This window comes from Trachemys scripta, chromosome 7, assembly GCF_013100865.1.
Source record: "Trachemys scripta elegans isolate TJP31775 chromosome 7, CAS_Tse_1.0, whole genome shotgun sequence".
In the NCBI taxonomy this organism is placed as follows: Eukaryota; Metazoa; Chordata; order Testudines; family Emydidae; genus Trachemys; species Trachemys scripta.
In genome coordinates this window covers 39,723,262-39,736,064 of record NC_048304.1, presented here as the reverse complement: position 1 = coordinate 39,736,064, position 12,803 = coordinate 39,723,262, and the positions used below count along the sequence as shown (strand labels likewise).

The 12,803-nt window shown below is 37.8% G+C and overlaps 1 protein-coding gene across 1 annotated transcript in view; it reads left to right on the top strand.

The window, feature by feature from the left end:
• The window catches only part of SLC6A1 (solute carrier family 6 member 1), a 105,394-nt gene extending 92,970 nt beyond the window's left edge, over nt 1-12,424 (top strand). The window contains exons 13-15 of the mRNA XM_034775331.1: nt 500-600; nt 5,901-6,068; nt 9,955-12,424. Coding sequence (XP_034631222.1) covers nt 500-600; nt 5,901-6,068; nt 9,955-10,059 — 374 coding nt within the window. The 3' untranslated portion in view covers nt 10,060-12,424. The remainder of the gene's footprint in view (nt 1-499; nt 601-5,900; nt 6,069-9,954) is intronic.
• The last annotated feature ends 379 nt before the right edge of the window (nt 12,425-12,803 follow it).

The following is a 12,803-nucleotide window of genomic DNA, read 5'->3' as shown; positions in this document are numbered from 1 at the left end:
AAACTGCTGTTTGCAACTAATGCATCCATATAAGGCATTAAAGAACACTCTCGTTCCCTCTCCTACTAGTTAAGGCTGAGATTATGAAGGCTTCTTTAGAAAATCCCAGACTAAGTCTCTTATATTCTAACAAAGCTTGAGGAGTTTTTGCTAACCTGGGTGATAGTGTTGTCATTGCAATCTAATGATGTTAAGGAACTTTTCAGCATACTCCTGGAGCTAAATTGACTGCTGGCAGCAATGGGTACAACGTCACTGATTTGACACATAGCCTCCTTTCTCAGTGTGATGCAATGAGAACAATGTATAAAAGTCCTGTTTTTCATGCCATTTGCATGCATTTTTTTCTCCTGTTCAATTAACTGCGAAGTTTTTCATAGACTTTGAGAGAAATGCTCCTTGACCACATTACTGAATGTGCATTAAAAGGGTCTTTATTATCTCAGACCCGTTATGCTTTCATCATCTGGCATTTCTTCTTTTTATTTCTATGTTCTAGGTGTTAACAGATTTTATGACAACATCCAGGAGATGGTGGGATACAGACCCTGCATCTGGTGGAAACTTTGCTGGTCTTTCTTTACTCCTATCATTGTGGCAGTAAGGAACAAAATTATTATTTATACTGTGATATGAAGGATATAAATTACTTCAATATGTGCTAGAATATAGTAATGCTATCTTAGCACATTAATACAAATCCTGACCGTTAAGACCAATATAAGAGAGAGGAGAATCAGGCCCCTGGAATGCCAATCTTTTGGAATTGGTCTAAGAAACGAATGACTTGCAGAATTCTAGGGTTTATACTTTCAGAAGTGGTAAGTAGCTTGATGGTGGAGATGGCAAATTGTGTATGGTATATCCTGTACAGTCAGGGCCGGCTCCAGCATTTCATTCTTCGGCAGCAATTCAGCGGCAGGTCCTTCCCTCCAAGAGGAACTGAGGGACTTGCTGCAGAATTGCCACCGAAGAGCCGGACGTCCCACCCCTTACCGTTGGCCGCCCCAAGCACCTGCTTGCTGCATTGGTGTCTGGAGTCGGGCCTGTGTACAGTTAAACATAAGGCTGTCCTGTTTCAAGGTCTAGAATGCCCCAAAAGTTCCCACTTCCTGTAAACTATATTCATTCACTGGTGTTACAAATAGAGACAACAGAATATGTAAGAGCTGCAAGCTGGAGTCACTTCCTTTATGGAATACTGTTGACTGTGCCACCAGATTGAGTCATCAACTGCTGGTATCTGCTTTGCTGACAAATCCAGACGGTTTCTGTGCAACATGAACTATAGCTGTATCTTTAACTGCATGAACCATATTTATTTCTCTCAGGATTAATAAGCAGAGAGAGCAGAACTGCAGCTTTTCTTTAACTAGAAAGAGTTTCGGTTAACCGAATTGGAGGAAATAGAGGGCTAAATTGAGGAGAAAATATTTAATGAACATTGCTGTGTCTCCTTACATCAGAAGGGTCTCAGCCCTCCATTTTTCTGTTCCTCTCTCAACCTTCCCATCTTCAAGCTAATTGTCTCTGTGGGCTCGCAACACAAAGACAATGTTGATGCAGTATTAAAATTGAGATTTAAACCCACAAAAATAAGGCAGAAAAATCTTGAAACATTGCCCACTTGTGTATATATGAGTTATGATTTCATCTTTCCTGGCATAATCAGTAGGGCTGGTCAATGGAAAATTGGGGTTTTGACGAAAATGAAAATTTCCACAAAAAGTGTCCACTTTCCTAAGACCTTTTTATTAGAAACCCCAAAAGCTAAAAAAACAGAAGCTTTCAGCGTTTTCAGCTTTCAGCGTTTTCCTTTTTTATTAAAAGTTTAAAATTTCTGCTGAAAGTTTTGAATTAAATGATTTTGTTTCTATCAATGTTTCTCATAGGTAAGGGAAGGAAACATTTTCTGATCATCTCTAATAACTGCATAGACCCATTTCAGCAAGGTATGTAAGCATGTATCTGACGTTAAGCTTGTGACTTTACTGAAATTACTCTCTTGCTTAAAATCAGACACATGCTTAAGTATCTTACTGAACATTTAAAAATTTGAGTTGAATATGTAGAGATGCAAAAATAGTTAATCAAATGTCACATCATTTTCACATGAATCATGCAGGAAGTCCCATTTGAAGTTAATGGTCCAAATTCTGCTAGATGTTATACTGATGTGAATCTGCAGTAACTCTATTGAAGCCAGTGATAAAAGCAGACGTGATGGAACCTTCTCATCTGGTTCAGCAAATCCTTTCTACTGGTCAAATTAATGAATTTTGTTTATGGTTATGGCCAATATGGTAACAAAATTATCTAATATTTTAGGTTTCAGAGTAGCAGCCGTGTTAGTCTGTATCCGCAAAAAGACCAGGATAAGCATAAGCATAAGCTTTCGTGGACTACAGCCCACTTCTTCAGATGCATATAGTCTATGCTCTAATAAATTTGTTAGTCTCTAAGGTGCCACAAGTACTCCTGTTCTTTTTCTAATATTTTATTAATAAAAGCTAAAAATTTAATTGTGTTGCATCATATATTATATTTAGTAGGGAGAAACACTAAACTAATTTTAAATGTATTTACATTTAATTTCAATTATGTTATAAAAACTACAATTAATCTGAAAGTTTTACAAGTTACAAAAGGACTTTTCATTAGCTTGCTCATAACAAGTCACTATACTCATTACAAAAACATATAATTCGGACTTTTAAGCCCTCTAGCTCACATTGTTCAATGTTATGTAATGTTCAATGTTATGAAAACTGCATAATGCATAAATACAAAAGGTGAAGTTAAAGTTACTTTTCAAATAAATGGGATTTCCTGACTGCTGAGAAGTTTAAGCTTCAGCATAGCATCATGTTAATGTCATTCTTTAATATAAAGTGTATGGCTGTATGTGCATAGAAGCTGGATCAAAGGCCTAGATGGAGAAATAACTCTACAAATTGGGAGGCTAACGGTTTGCTACTGGAGTCCATGCCTGTTTTACAAACGTTGCTATCTGGTTTTCTTGTATAAATTAGAGGTTATGGGATGCCACCTATTTAGAAAGAAGTTCTTTATTTCATATTCAGAGACAGATTATGCTATCCTTACATTGAAATAAAAACACATTACTTCACCAGTGGTCCTATTTGAAACCAGAAGGATTATTTAGATACCACTCACCATGAGTGAGGGAATCAGAACCTGGCTCTTGGTTGTGTGCAAGACACAGCGCACATACAGATGCATGCATTCAGATTCTGGAATCATATATAAGGCATGTGTACAGTTAAAGTTTGTGCCTTACTCATTAAAGGATTAATGAGCAATCGTTTGTAATAGCTGAAGGCCACAGCCAAACAGATCAACAATACTAAAGAGAACTGACCCAGTATTTTGCACTCACCCATTCCCCAAATGCAGTGACCCACCTCTCAATTCTCTGAGAATAATTATTAAAGAAACATTGTTTGGGGAACTGTATAAATTGCAATGGAAGGAGTGAGGGGAGCATAATTGCTTTTCATTGTAAAAATCTTTATTTCTGGGAATCCATTGTTCACATTGAGTTCACAGGTGATGATAATGTGATCTAAAAGCTGCCATCTTACATTTCCCTCTTTGGCAAAACTTTCTATGTGTGGCCTTTGCAAATAAAGATTGAACTTGTGAGCAAAGTGAGCTTTGCTTTCTTTCTTGATTCAGTTAACAAGGTTGCCCCCGAGGTATGCTGCGTTAGCCAATTGCAGCAGGCTAGAAAAGAAAGGACTTTGTTTTGGTGAATTTATAGAAAAATGACTGCATTAAATATCAAAAGGTAATTTTTTCAACATGATGAATGGGGGATTAGATGGATATCACTTGATAGTGCAAGTCCAATTAGTACAAGATGGCATCGGGGTGGTACAAAGCAAATGGTATTCCACATGCGGTATATTGAAAACTTTTCTCTGTCTTACCAACAAAAGTCAGTCCTATTGTACCTGGTGAGTGGGGGTGCTGGCCTTCCATTCCATGTTTTGCTCTTTGATATAGACAAAAATCTGCAACAACTCCACTTTAGCCTCAAGCTTCAGTAGATTGCACTCCCACTAGAACTGGACAGAAAACTGTTTCCCTGTCCAGTGAGAAGTAGGGAGTTCAAAAATTCTCTCATCCCAAATCAGGATGGAGAGTCAAAATTTCACTGTTGTGAACCACTAAACCAAAAAAGCATTCAGTTCAGATCAATTGACATGTTTCGCTTTGATTTTGATCTGTTTAAACAAACAGAGGATTAAAAGAAAGTTAGACTAAGTTATTGCTACTCGAAAAACCCCAAACTTTCTATTGCAAAAATGTTGAAATGTCATCTTTCAAAACATTTTTGAGTTGGGAGATTCACCCAAACTGAGACACACACACTCATGATCTCTTCTCTCTGTTCTTGTAATTGAACAGGAGTAAGAACTTGACAAGAATCACATGCAATATATCTGTCCCCTAAATCCAATGCATACAATAGACAGCAACTGAAATAAGAAAGAACTAGGAACACAGTTTCAAGAGGGAATGAGCAGTTCCCTGCAGGCACAAACACCAAAATTTGGCCATTCTTGTGAAAATCTAACCTGTTTTCTTTGTATGTGCAATTATAGCTTCAATAAGTGGCCAGATCCTCAGAGGGTATAAATCAGTATAGCTCTATCAACTTAAATGGAGAGATGAAATTTTATACTAGCGAGTAGCTGACCCAAAGCTATGGTTCTTTTTCAGTTAGTTTTTGTCAACATAGTATACCTTCATTTTGGGGCTAAGATGCTACCTGCCATGCTTTAGACCTGAGTGAATGGTTATGGCTGACCTGGTCAACAGCTGTAATATCTGCCAAAGCTGTTTAATTGTAGGATGCTCTGTCCTTTTAACAAGTGCATTTAATTAAAAACCTATAGGCCAAATTCTGGCAAGTGCTTTGGAAAAGGCCTAATATAATTTGAAAGAAAGAACACCTTTCTCTTAAATTATGTCATCATATATACTGCAAAAGCATTGTTCTGTCTTCTGGCTAAGTTCCACACATGCATACCTTCCAGGATCTATTCCTAAGAGTAGAGATAACCTGCCTAGGGAATATGCATTGAGGATGCTAAAAGGTCAAGGAGTTTATGCACAAAAACGTGCCGACCAAAGCTGAACGCCTAGGCCAGAACATGGTCTCTGGTCATGGAGCATCTTTGGAGCCTGCCTGGGAGGTTTTTGAAGGGACACTAAACAATGACCGATAAGTCAGCCTGCTACAGGGGGCTGTTGGTTTTCTGGCATGAGCTAGTAGTCATCACAAGTCAAACTTTGGCCCAATGCAGCCACTATGTACATCACAGGTTCACATCTCTTTTAGTAACTGTTACGCTGTTTAACATTTTACAGGGTATTACAGTAAAAAGCCTAAAGCAGTTAAATGCCTCCCATTCCTCAAACTAATGCTTCTTGGCATCTCACAGGGGTGGACTGGAGCAGGGCAGGGCCAAAAATGGGACTCAGCCAGAATTCAGTTCCTACTTTCCCCTAGCTCTGTGGGAGAAGTGACCCATGCCAGCTGTTTCCCTGCCTCAGTTCAGTTCCCCTTCTGCAGTGGCAGAGCTGTGCTGGCTGGCACAGAGTGTGTGGTGGAGAGGGCCAAGCCAAGGTTCTTCCACCTTGCAGCAGTGACGGCTATCCCCCATCCCCAAGTAGGGTCTGGTGATGTAGGTAACTCATTCAGGGAAGTAAGGGGATACTTTTTGCCTACCTTCCTTTCCTCACCTCTCCATGGGGATAGAGGCAGGCTGAGGATTGAGCCCAGTAAGTCCAGCAGAGTGGTTTGAAAGACACAGAGATGAATGTAAGTCACAGCGAAGTCTCATTATTTTTTTCCATTTTTTTTTCAGGGAGTGTTTATCTTCAGCGCTGTGCAAATGACTCCTCTCAAGATGGGCAGTTATGTTTTCCCAAAATGGGGCCAAGGGGTTGGCTGGTTCATGGCTCTCTCGTCTATGGTGCTGATTCCAGGCTACATGGCATACATGTTTCTTACCTTAAAAGGCTCCTTAAAACAGGTAAGGCTTTTTTATTTATGTGATTATACTGTACTTTGTAAGCTATACGTACAGTGATACTTGACATGTGATTGGTGAGCTTAGTTGTCTTGGCATCAGTTGTCTTAGCTCAGTCATTTTGCAGCGAACGGAAGAATGTGGAAGCCATGATTACTCTTCCTGGCCTCAGTTTAGCATATAGTCTTTCTGAAGACGTCAGATCTTAACATAGCTTGCTACCATAACAATGTCAGCTCTGGAAGCCTGCCAGCTACAAAGTACAAGGATGGCAAACAAAATGGCCGATCTTTAGCCCAATAAGTGCAATTTACTCCTAACACAGTAGGCAGCTGTAGCACAATAGATCAATGATAAGGCTGATGTAGTTCTAGGGATCTGGGGGCCAGATCCGCAGCAGCAAGTCAGTATAGCTCCCTTGACTCTAGTGGCTTTAGACAAATGGATACCATCTGAGGCTCTGGCTGTGATTAGAGAATATGAAGGTTGGAAGGGACCTCAGGAGGTCATCTAGTCCCAATCCCCTGCTCAAAGCAGGACCAATCCCCAGACTGATTTTTGCCCCAGATCCCTAAATGGCCCCCTTAAGGATTGAACTCACAACCCTGGGTTTAGCAGGCCAATGCTCAAACCACTGACCTGTAACCTCCCTGTTACTGAAGATCTGGACCCAAATTCTCCACTGTGTCCAATCTGCTCTGGGCTACAGAGAGTTGGTTGTGGCTGCCTGCCCTCAGCACAATGTAGAGCAGGATCCTGCTCTAACTTGTGGTGCTGGCATAAGGGCACTTACAGCAGTGGAGCTCAGCTTCACCAAGCCCCCAGTCCGCCCCAACCCACCACCTCCATCTGTCCTGCCCCGTTGACATAACAGCACCAAGTGGCCTTAGCAGACTGGAAAATCTGGGCTCTGCTGCCTTATCTTGCAGTTCTTCCTCAGGCAAAATTCCCAGTGAGGTTGAATAAAAATCTCCCTGTGTAATGAGTGAAGGATTTGGCTGCTGCTGAAGAACATAAAACCCCCCAGAAGTCCATACAGATAATGATTCCCACAAGGAAATAAAAATTGGTCACTCCTTCCTATATCCCTGCTCTTGATGAGACTGGACATCCCGCATGGTGTAACTGGAGTCCACATGCTGTAGCCCTAATATTTTTGTGTGACTACTCTCATGAGCAAAGGCTGCAGGATAGGCCAGTGCACACTGCACAGGACCCCTCACCGGGAGGTCTGGGATCTGTTCCTGGCTTGCCACAAACTTCCTGCTGTCTTGGAGCAAGTCACTGAAAGGCAACATATAAGCCAACGCAAAGTGTTTGGTTTTTACCCTTCCTGGCTTATTTAGCATGTATGAAGGTGACATCATAAATGTGTATTTAGAAAGGCCTAGATCCTCAAACTTACATAGGCTCCTAACTTCCCTGGGATAGTGATGTCACACGAGGCCATGACATGAGTGACAGTTCTGCCTCTTGAAGTGGACCCCTCCCTAGGGGAGGGAGAGAAGCTTTGTGCAATATCATTATTTGTACTCTAAAAGATTTTGCCAAAGTCCTCCAGAAATGAGGGAAGTGAAGACCTAGGGATGTGGTGGATTCTGTCACTTGAAGATTTGTAACTTGAGAGGAGACCTTTCCAAATTATATGCTATAGCTCAATCCAAAGTTATGGGCTTTATGCAGAAATCACTGGGTTAGGTTTCATCGTTCATGCCATGAAGGAAATCAGACTAGGTGATCATAATGGTCCCTTTTGGCCTGAATCTCTGAACCTGAGAGAGAGAAATCTGTCTTGAGACCACCCAAAAGTATCCCCATACATATTGTCCTAGATCCAGTGGTGTGGTTAAGCTGTGGTGTAGAAAGGGGTTGAGGGGGAAAGGGTGGCAGCAAAGGAAGCCTTAGCCCACTTTTGTGTTCTCCCAATCTTGGAGCTGTTCTGGCCCCTGACATAGTTGAGCAGCCTGGAGGCTGCTTTAATTTATGTCTGTCTGCCCAGTGCCCCAAAGTGCTATTCTGGCAGGGAAATTGCCCCCCAAATCAAGTCCATTGAATACAATTATGCTTTACCATTGTTTAATCTTTCAATTAAACAACTTGAATAAAGGCCTTTTTTTTTATTCTGCAAGTGTATTCTTAATCTCTCTCTGCCCCGTTTTCCCATCTATAAAATGGGGATATCAGCACTTCCAATTTAACAGGGATGTTTAGAGGCTTATACCATTAATATTTCTAAGCTGTTTGAGACCATCGGGCAGATGCCTATAGAACAGCAAAATGTTACATATTTCATTACATAATGATCTAACATCATCACCAAATAGATTTTATCTGACCACATACTTTACACATTGTGATTTTTGTTTTAGAGAAAGATTTCTTCAGCAAAATTGCAGGAATATATATTTCCTCCCTTCATGACTGTAGGAGCCAAAGCTTGTCAGATTCATGTCAGATTTTCTAGAATATTCCTTAAGTCAGTTTATAAACAGCAATCCTTGCAAGAAGACAGATGACCCTAAGCACAGCTGACTAGTGATGTCTCATGAATTGCTCAGATCTGCTGCCCAAACACTTGTCTTTACTCAGCCTTAAAGCCTCACTGATGTTTCATGGAAGACTATGAAAAACTTTCTATTTTTTGAGACACTGATGGTGGGTGTCATATTTTTGGAATCTCTTTTCCCTAATTATTATTAGTACTGGGATATGTATATGGAAATAGAACCTTAGGAGCAGATCTGCTTTTCGGAGGTGCTATATGATACCATGACAGAAGTTCACCAACTTGGTTACCCTTTATCTTAAGATTCTATTTAGAAAGGATTGATAAATGATTACAGACATGAATAACATTATAGACGTTTAAAAGAATAGCAGTAGACGGTGTGTAGTTATAAATTGGACTCAATAACATTTGATTAGCTATTTTTAAAACATCATTTATCAACCCTTTATAAACTATAAGTAGTAACTGAATATAGAGTTTGACTGCTAAGTATAGATAGGCAAACCATGCAGATAAAGTTATAACAATGTTAACCTTTATCCGAAATTCAAAGTGATCTTCTGTAGAGGGTCGAAATTTTCTAGTTAAGATTATTTTTCACTTTTTTTGCAGAATGAAAACAAATGTCTAAATGTTGGAATTTCCCACAGAATGGAAATTCCATTTTCTGACCAGCTCTAAAACTTACTTGCTGATCACAGATTCAATCCTGCAAGTCTTTTGCTAAAGAACTCTCACTCAGGACCTTTGACATTACCAATGCAGGATTATGATTTCAAGTGAGCTACAGAAAGTGACTGAGGATCAGACATGTTATTTTTTTAATATGTCCTGAGTAATAAAAACATCAAGAGAGGAAAAAAGTATAGCAATCGTACAATGTAAGCCAAACTGTTTAAAGTTAGACAGTAGCAGCACTGTTAGGTCTAAAGCCATGCATTGTGACAGGGGGAATAAGCTCTTCATTGTCATGTACCTACATTAAACATTGTTTTCTTTAACACAATGTCAAAAGCTAACCAAAACCATCAAAGTACGTTGATGTCTGGGTACATCTTATGCAATAATTGGAACAAGATTTGTTGCCAAAAAAGTATGATTTGCCTAGCAGAAACCCCTTTATCTTGATTAAGCCAAATTCCATTTACAAATAATTCCCATTCCTGTCCTGATTAAGAAGACCAAATACTCACTTTTAATGGTGTTCGTTACTAAGATGTTTAGCAAATGTGACTGCATAGATATTTAAACCTTTGCATCAGCAGGTGGACTGGACAGGATTGTCTCTTTCAACAGCAATGGCCAGAGAAAGATGTTTAGATTGGACGTGAAGTTTAGAAATATTCAGTGACTTCTTCTCACTCTTTTTTTTTTAAATAGCGCATCCAAATAATGATTCAGCCAAGTGAAGACATTACTCATCCTGAAAATGGTCCGGACCAGGCCCAGCAGAGCAACTCTGCAAACAAAGAGGCATATATCTAAATTTCTGTGTTGGAGAGGTACAAATGCTACTCTGGAAAAAAAAAATATGGTTGAATATGGCCACAAATTTATGTCTGAGAATATAATTACCTACCTCTAGTGGCAAAAAGAAAAAAAGAAAAAAAAAGACCATCACCACTATAAGGGAATTGATGGGGGTACAATCAAACCATTTGGGGGCCCAAATGTTGGAAGTGTTATGTTTTCTGGCAATCCACAGACTGTTAATGTTTTTATCCTTTCACAATAAGAGTTAACTATCTTGGAATTTGTAAACTAAGGTGCAGGACATTTTTAATCTATCTTTTAGCATAACAATTTGATGTTTTGTGCTGATGATTTTTAGTAGTTTAATGATAATATTTCTTACAGCAGAATCCCAAGACTGTTATTTCTGACTTTGCAGGAAGTACAATTAAATTTGAAAGCTGTTTTTTACAGACCAAGAATTTTGTACACAGGTGATTTCCAATGAAAATTTCGCTCTTGAAATTCATATTAACAAACACTATTCTTTTTTTGGTTCCCTTTAATTATTTTTCAGGCAACTTAAGTTTAGCTATGTTATAAACCACTCCGATACATGTTCAATTTGATTGATATTTATATAAATACAGTATAAACAATTTCTTACATACTAGCTAAATACATTATCTACGCTTAGGCTTTCTGCATTTACTTCCACAAACTCATAATATAGTCTTATAGTGAAATATACTGTATCTTTTAAAAACATTTTATTTCTATTTTTATATTTATAAATTTCAGATACACATTGTAGAAGCAAAATGTTTCATTCTAATGTTTTAGCAAAATGCATAATAATATGAAACTATTATGAGCTCTTCCCAGGTTAAAGCAGTACAAAACTATTTGTAGTTGAAGCCAGGTAGTGTTTCTGTTTATATTACACCATTAACAAGAATATTGTATTGCCACCAAAATAGAAACCAAAACAATAGTTTAAATATTGAACCATCTCCCTATAATTCTAATTTAGAGCTTTAGATCATGGACTGTGGTATTCAGTCTGTTTAAAGGTCTTTCAACAGTTTGTAACTAACAAGTAAATGATAAGTTGTGGACCACTCTAGCACTTTGAAGACAAATTTTTTATTCTTTTGATTTTTTTCATTGATATACATATTGTTCGTGGTGATGATGAAGGCACAAGGTTATTGCTATAATACAAAAGCTCCATTATGGGTTCTACTCTGAATTTCCCACACAGCTAAAACTCCCACTGAAGCTAATGAAAGTTCTTCCTGTGTAGAGAATGCAAGATCAGGCCCTATTCAGTGTTTCTTATTTGGCAGCTATAAGTAGGATGGCAAGAGTTATGGGAAATGCAGTATTTGATGTTTGATTGTAAATGACTGTGACAGAACTGTGCAATGAAACATGCTTTTTCAGCAAACTTTTGTGCAACGTACGATGTTAGATAGCACACATTTTATGTAGAACTACTATGTGAAAAACATATTAACTAACTGTGAACGTCGGGTTTTTTGTTGTTTTTGTCTGAAGGTGACAAACATATGTTCCTGCAATAACGTATTATTCTCAGAATGTCAAGCACATTATTGTAGAAAATATATATATACATATATTTCAACCTATGTCATAAAATCACAAAGTATTGTTTAGTAGCTTCTAAACTGTTTCATACAGTAGGTCAACTGTAAAAATATTCTGAAATCTAAGATACATTCTAAATGTCTATAGCTGAATTCATACCTAAATGCAAAAGTCTTGTAAGTTTTCAGGGTTTAGAAAAAAAAATCATTCATACACATGATAATTGTGATTCTCATTAGACTAAGAAGAAAAATTCCAACTTTTGCTTTATTGTTTAATGTAATCAAGTCCCATGTTGTTCTAAGAAAAATGCAGTATTTAATGTTTGATTGTAAACAATTATGACAGATGTTTGGCAGACCTGCTCTTTAGCAGAGCACTGTACAAACTATTATCATATATAGCACAAAAAATAGTGTTGTAGAACTACTGTGTGTAAACTGTGAATAGCTGTATCTTTTTGTAGTATTTGCCCTAAAGAAGAAAAATTATTGTATGATCATATATGTTTTTTGCAATAAGGAATTATTCTCTGAACACCAAGCAAATCTATCTCTATATAAAAATATATATGTAATATATGCATATTCTAAAATATATACAGAGCCTGTTTAAAAGAGTACAGTATTATTTAGTAAATTGCAACCTGTTCTATGGACCAAATGTAAAATATTTATAAATTAAGATGCATTTTAAATGTCTATACATGGTGTCATAATTAAAGCACGGTTGTTATGTAACTTTCCAAGAGTTTAGAAAAAAAATAAAGGTTATATTATACATTAAATGATGTGATGTTTTTATATCCTGCACTAGATGAAAACAAGGTTTGTTCAGATAGCTTTATTTTCCTATCCCATGAAGCAAGTTTTAAACTTTTAAGAAATTAGTGTTATCACACTCTGTATATGTGTATTTATCCATCAGTATGGTGCAATTATAAATTAGTCAATAATTTGCCTGTAATTACACAATAACCAAGGATCGCAGGAAAGGTGTTGTTTAACCCCTCCCAAACCAATCGTTTCTTTATTTCAGGTCTCTTGCAGCAGCGGCACACAACTGACACCATTATTGGTTTACATTTGGAATAAATAGTTTAAATTAATACTTAACAGCTAACCACACAATACAATTGACAAATTGACATTCAAGTATATCATCTG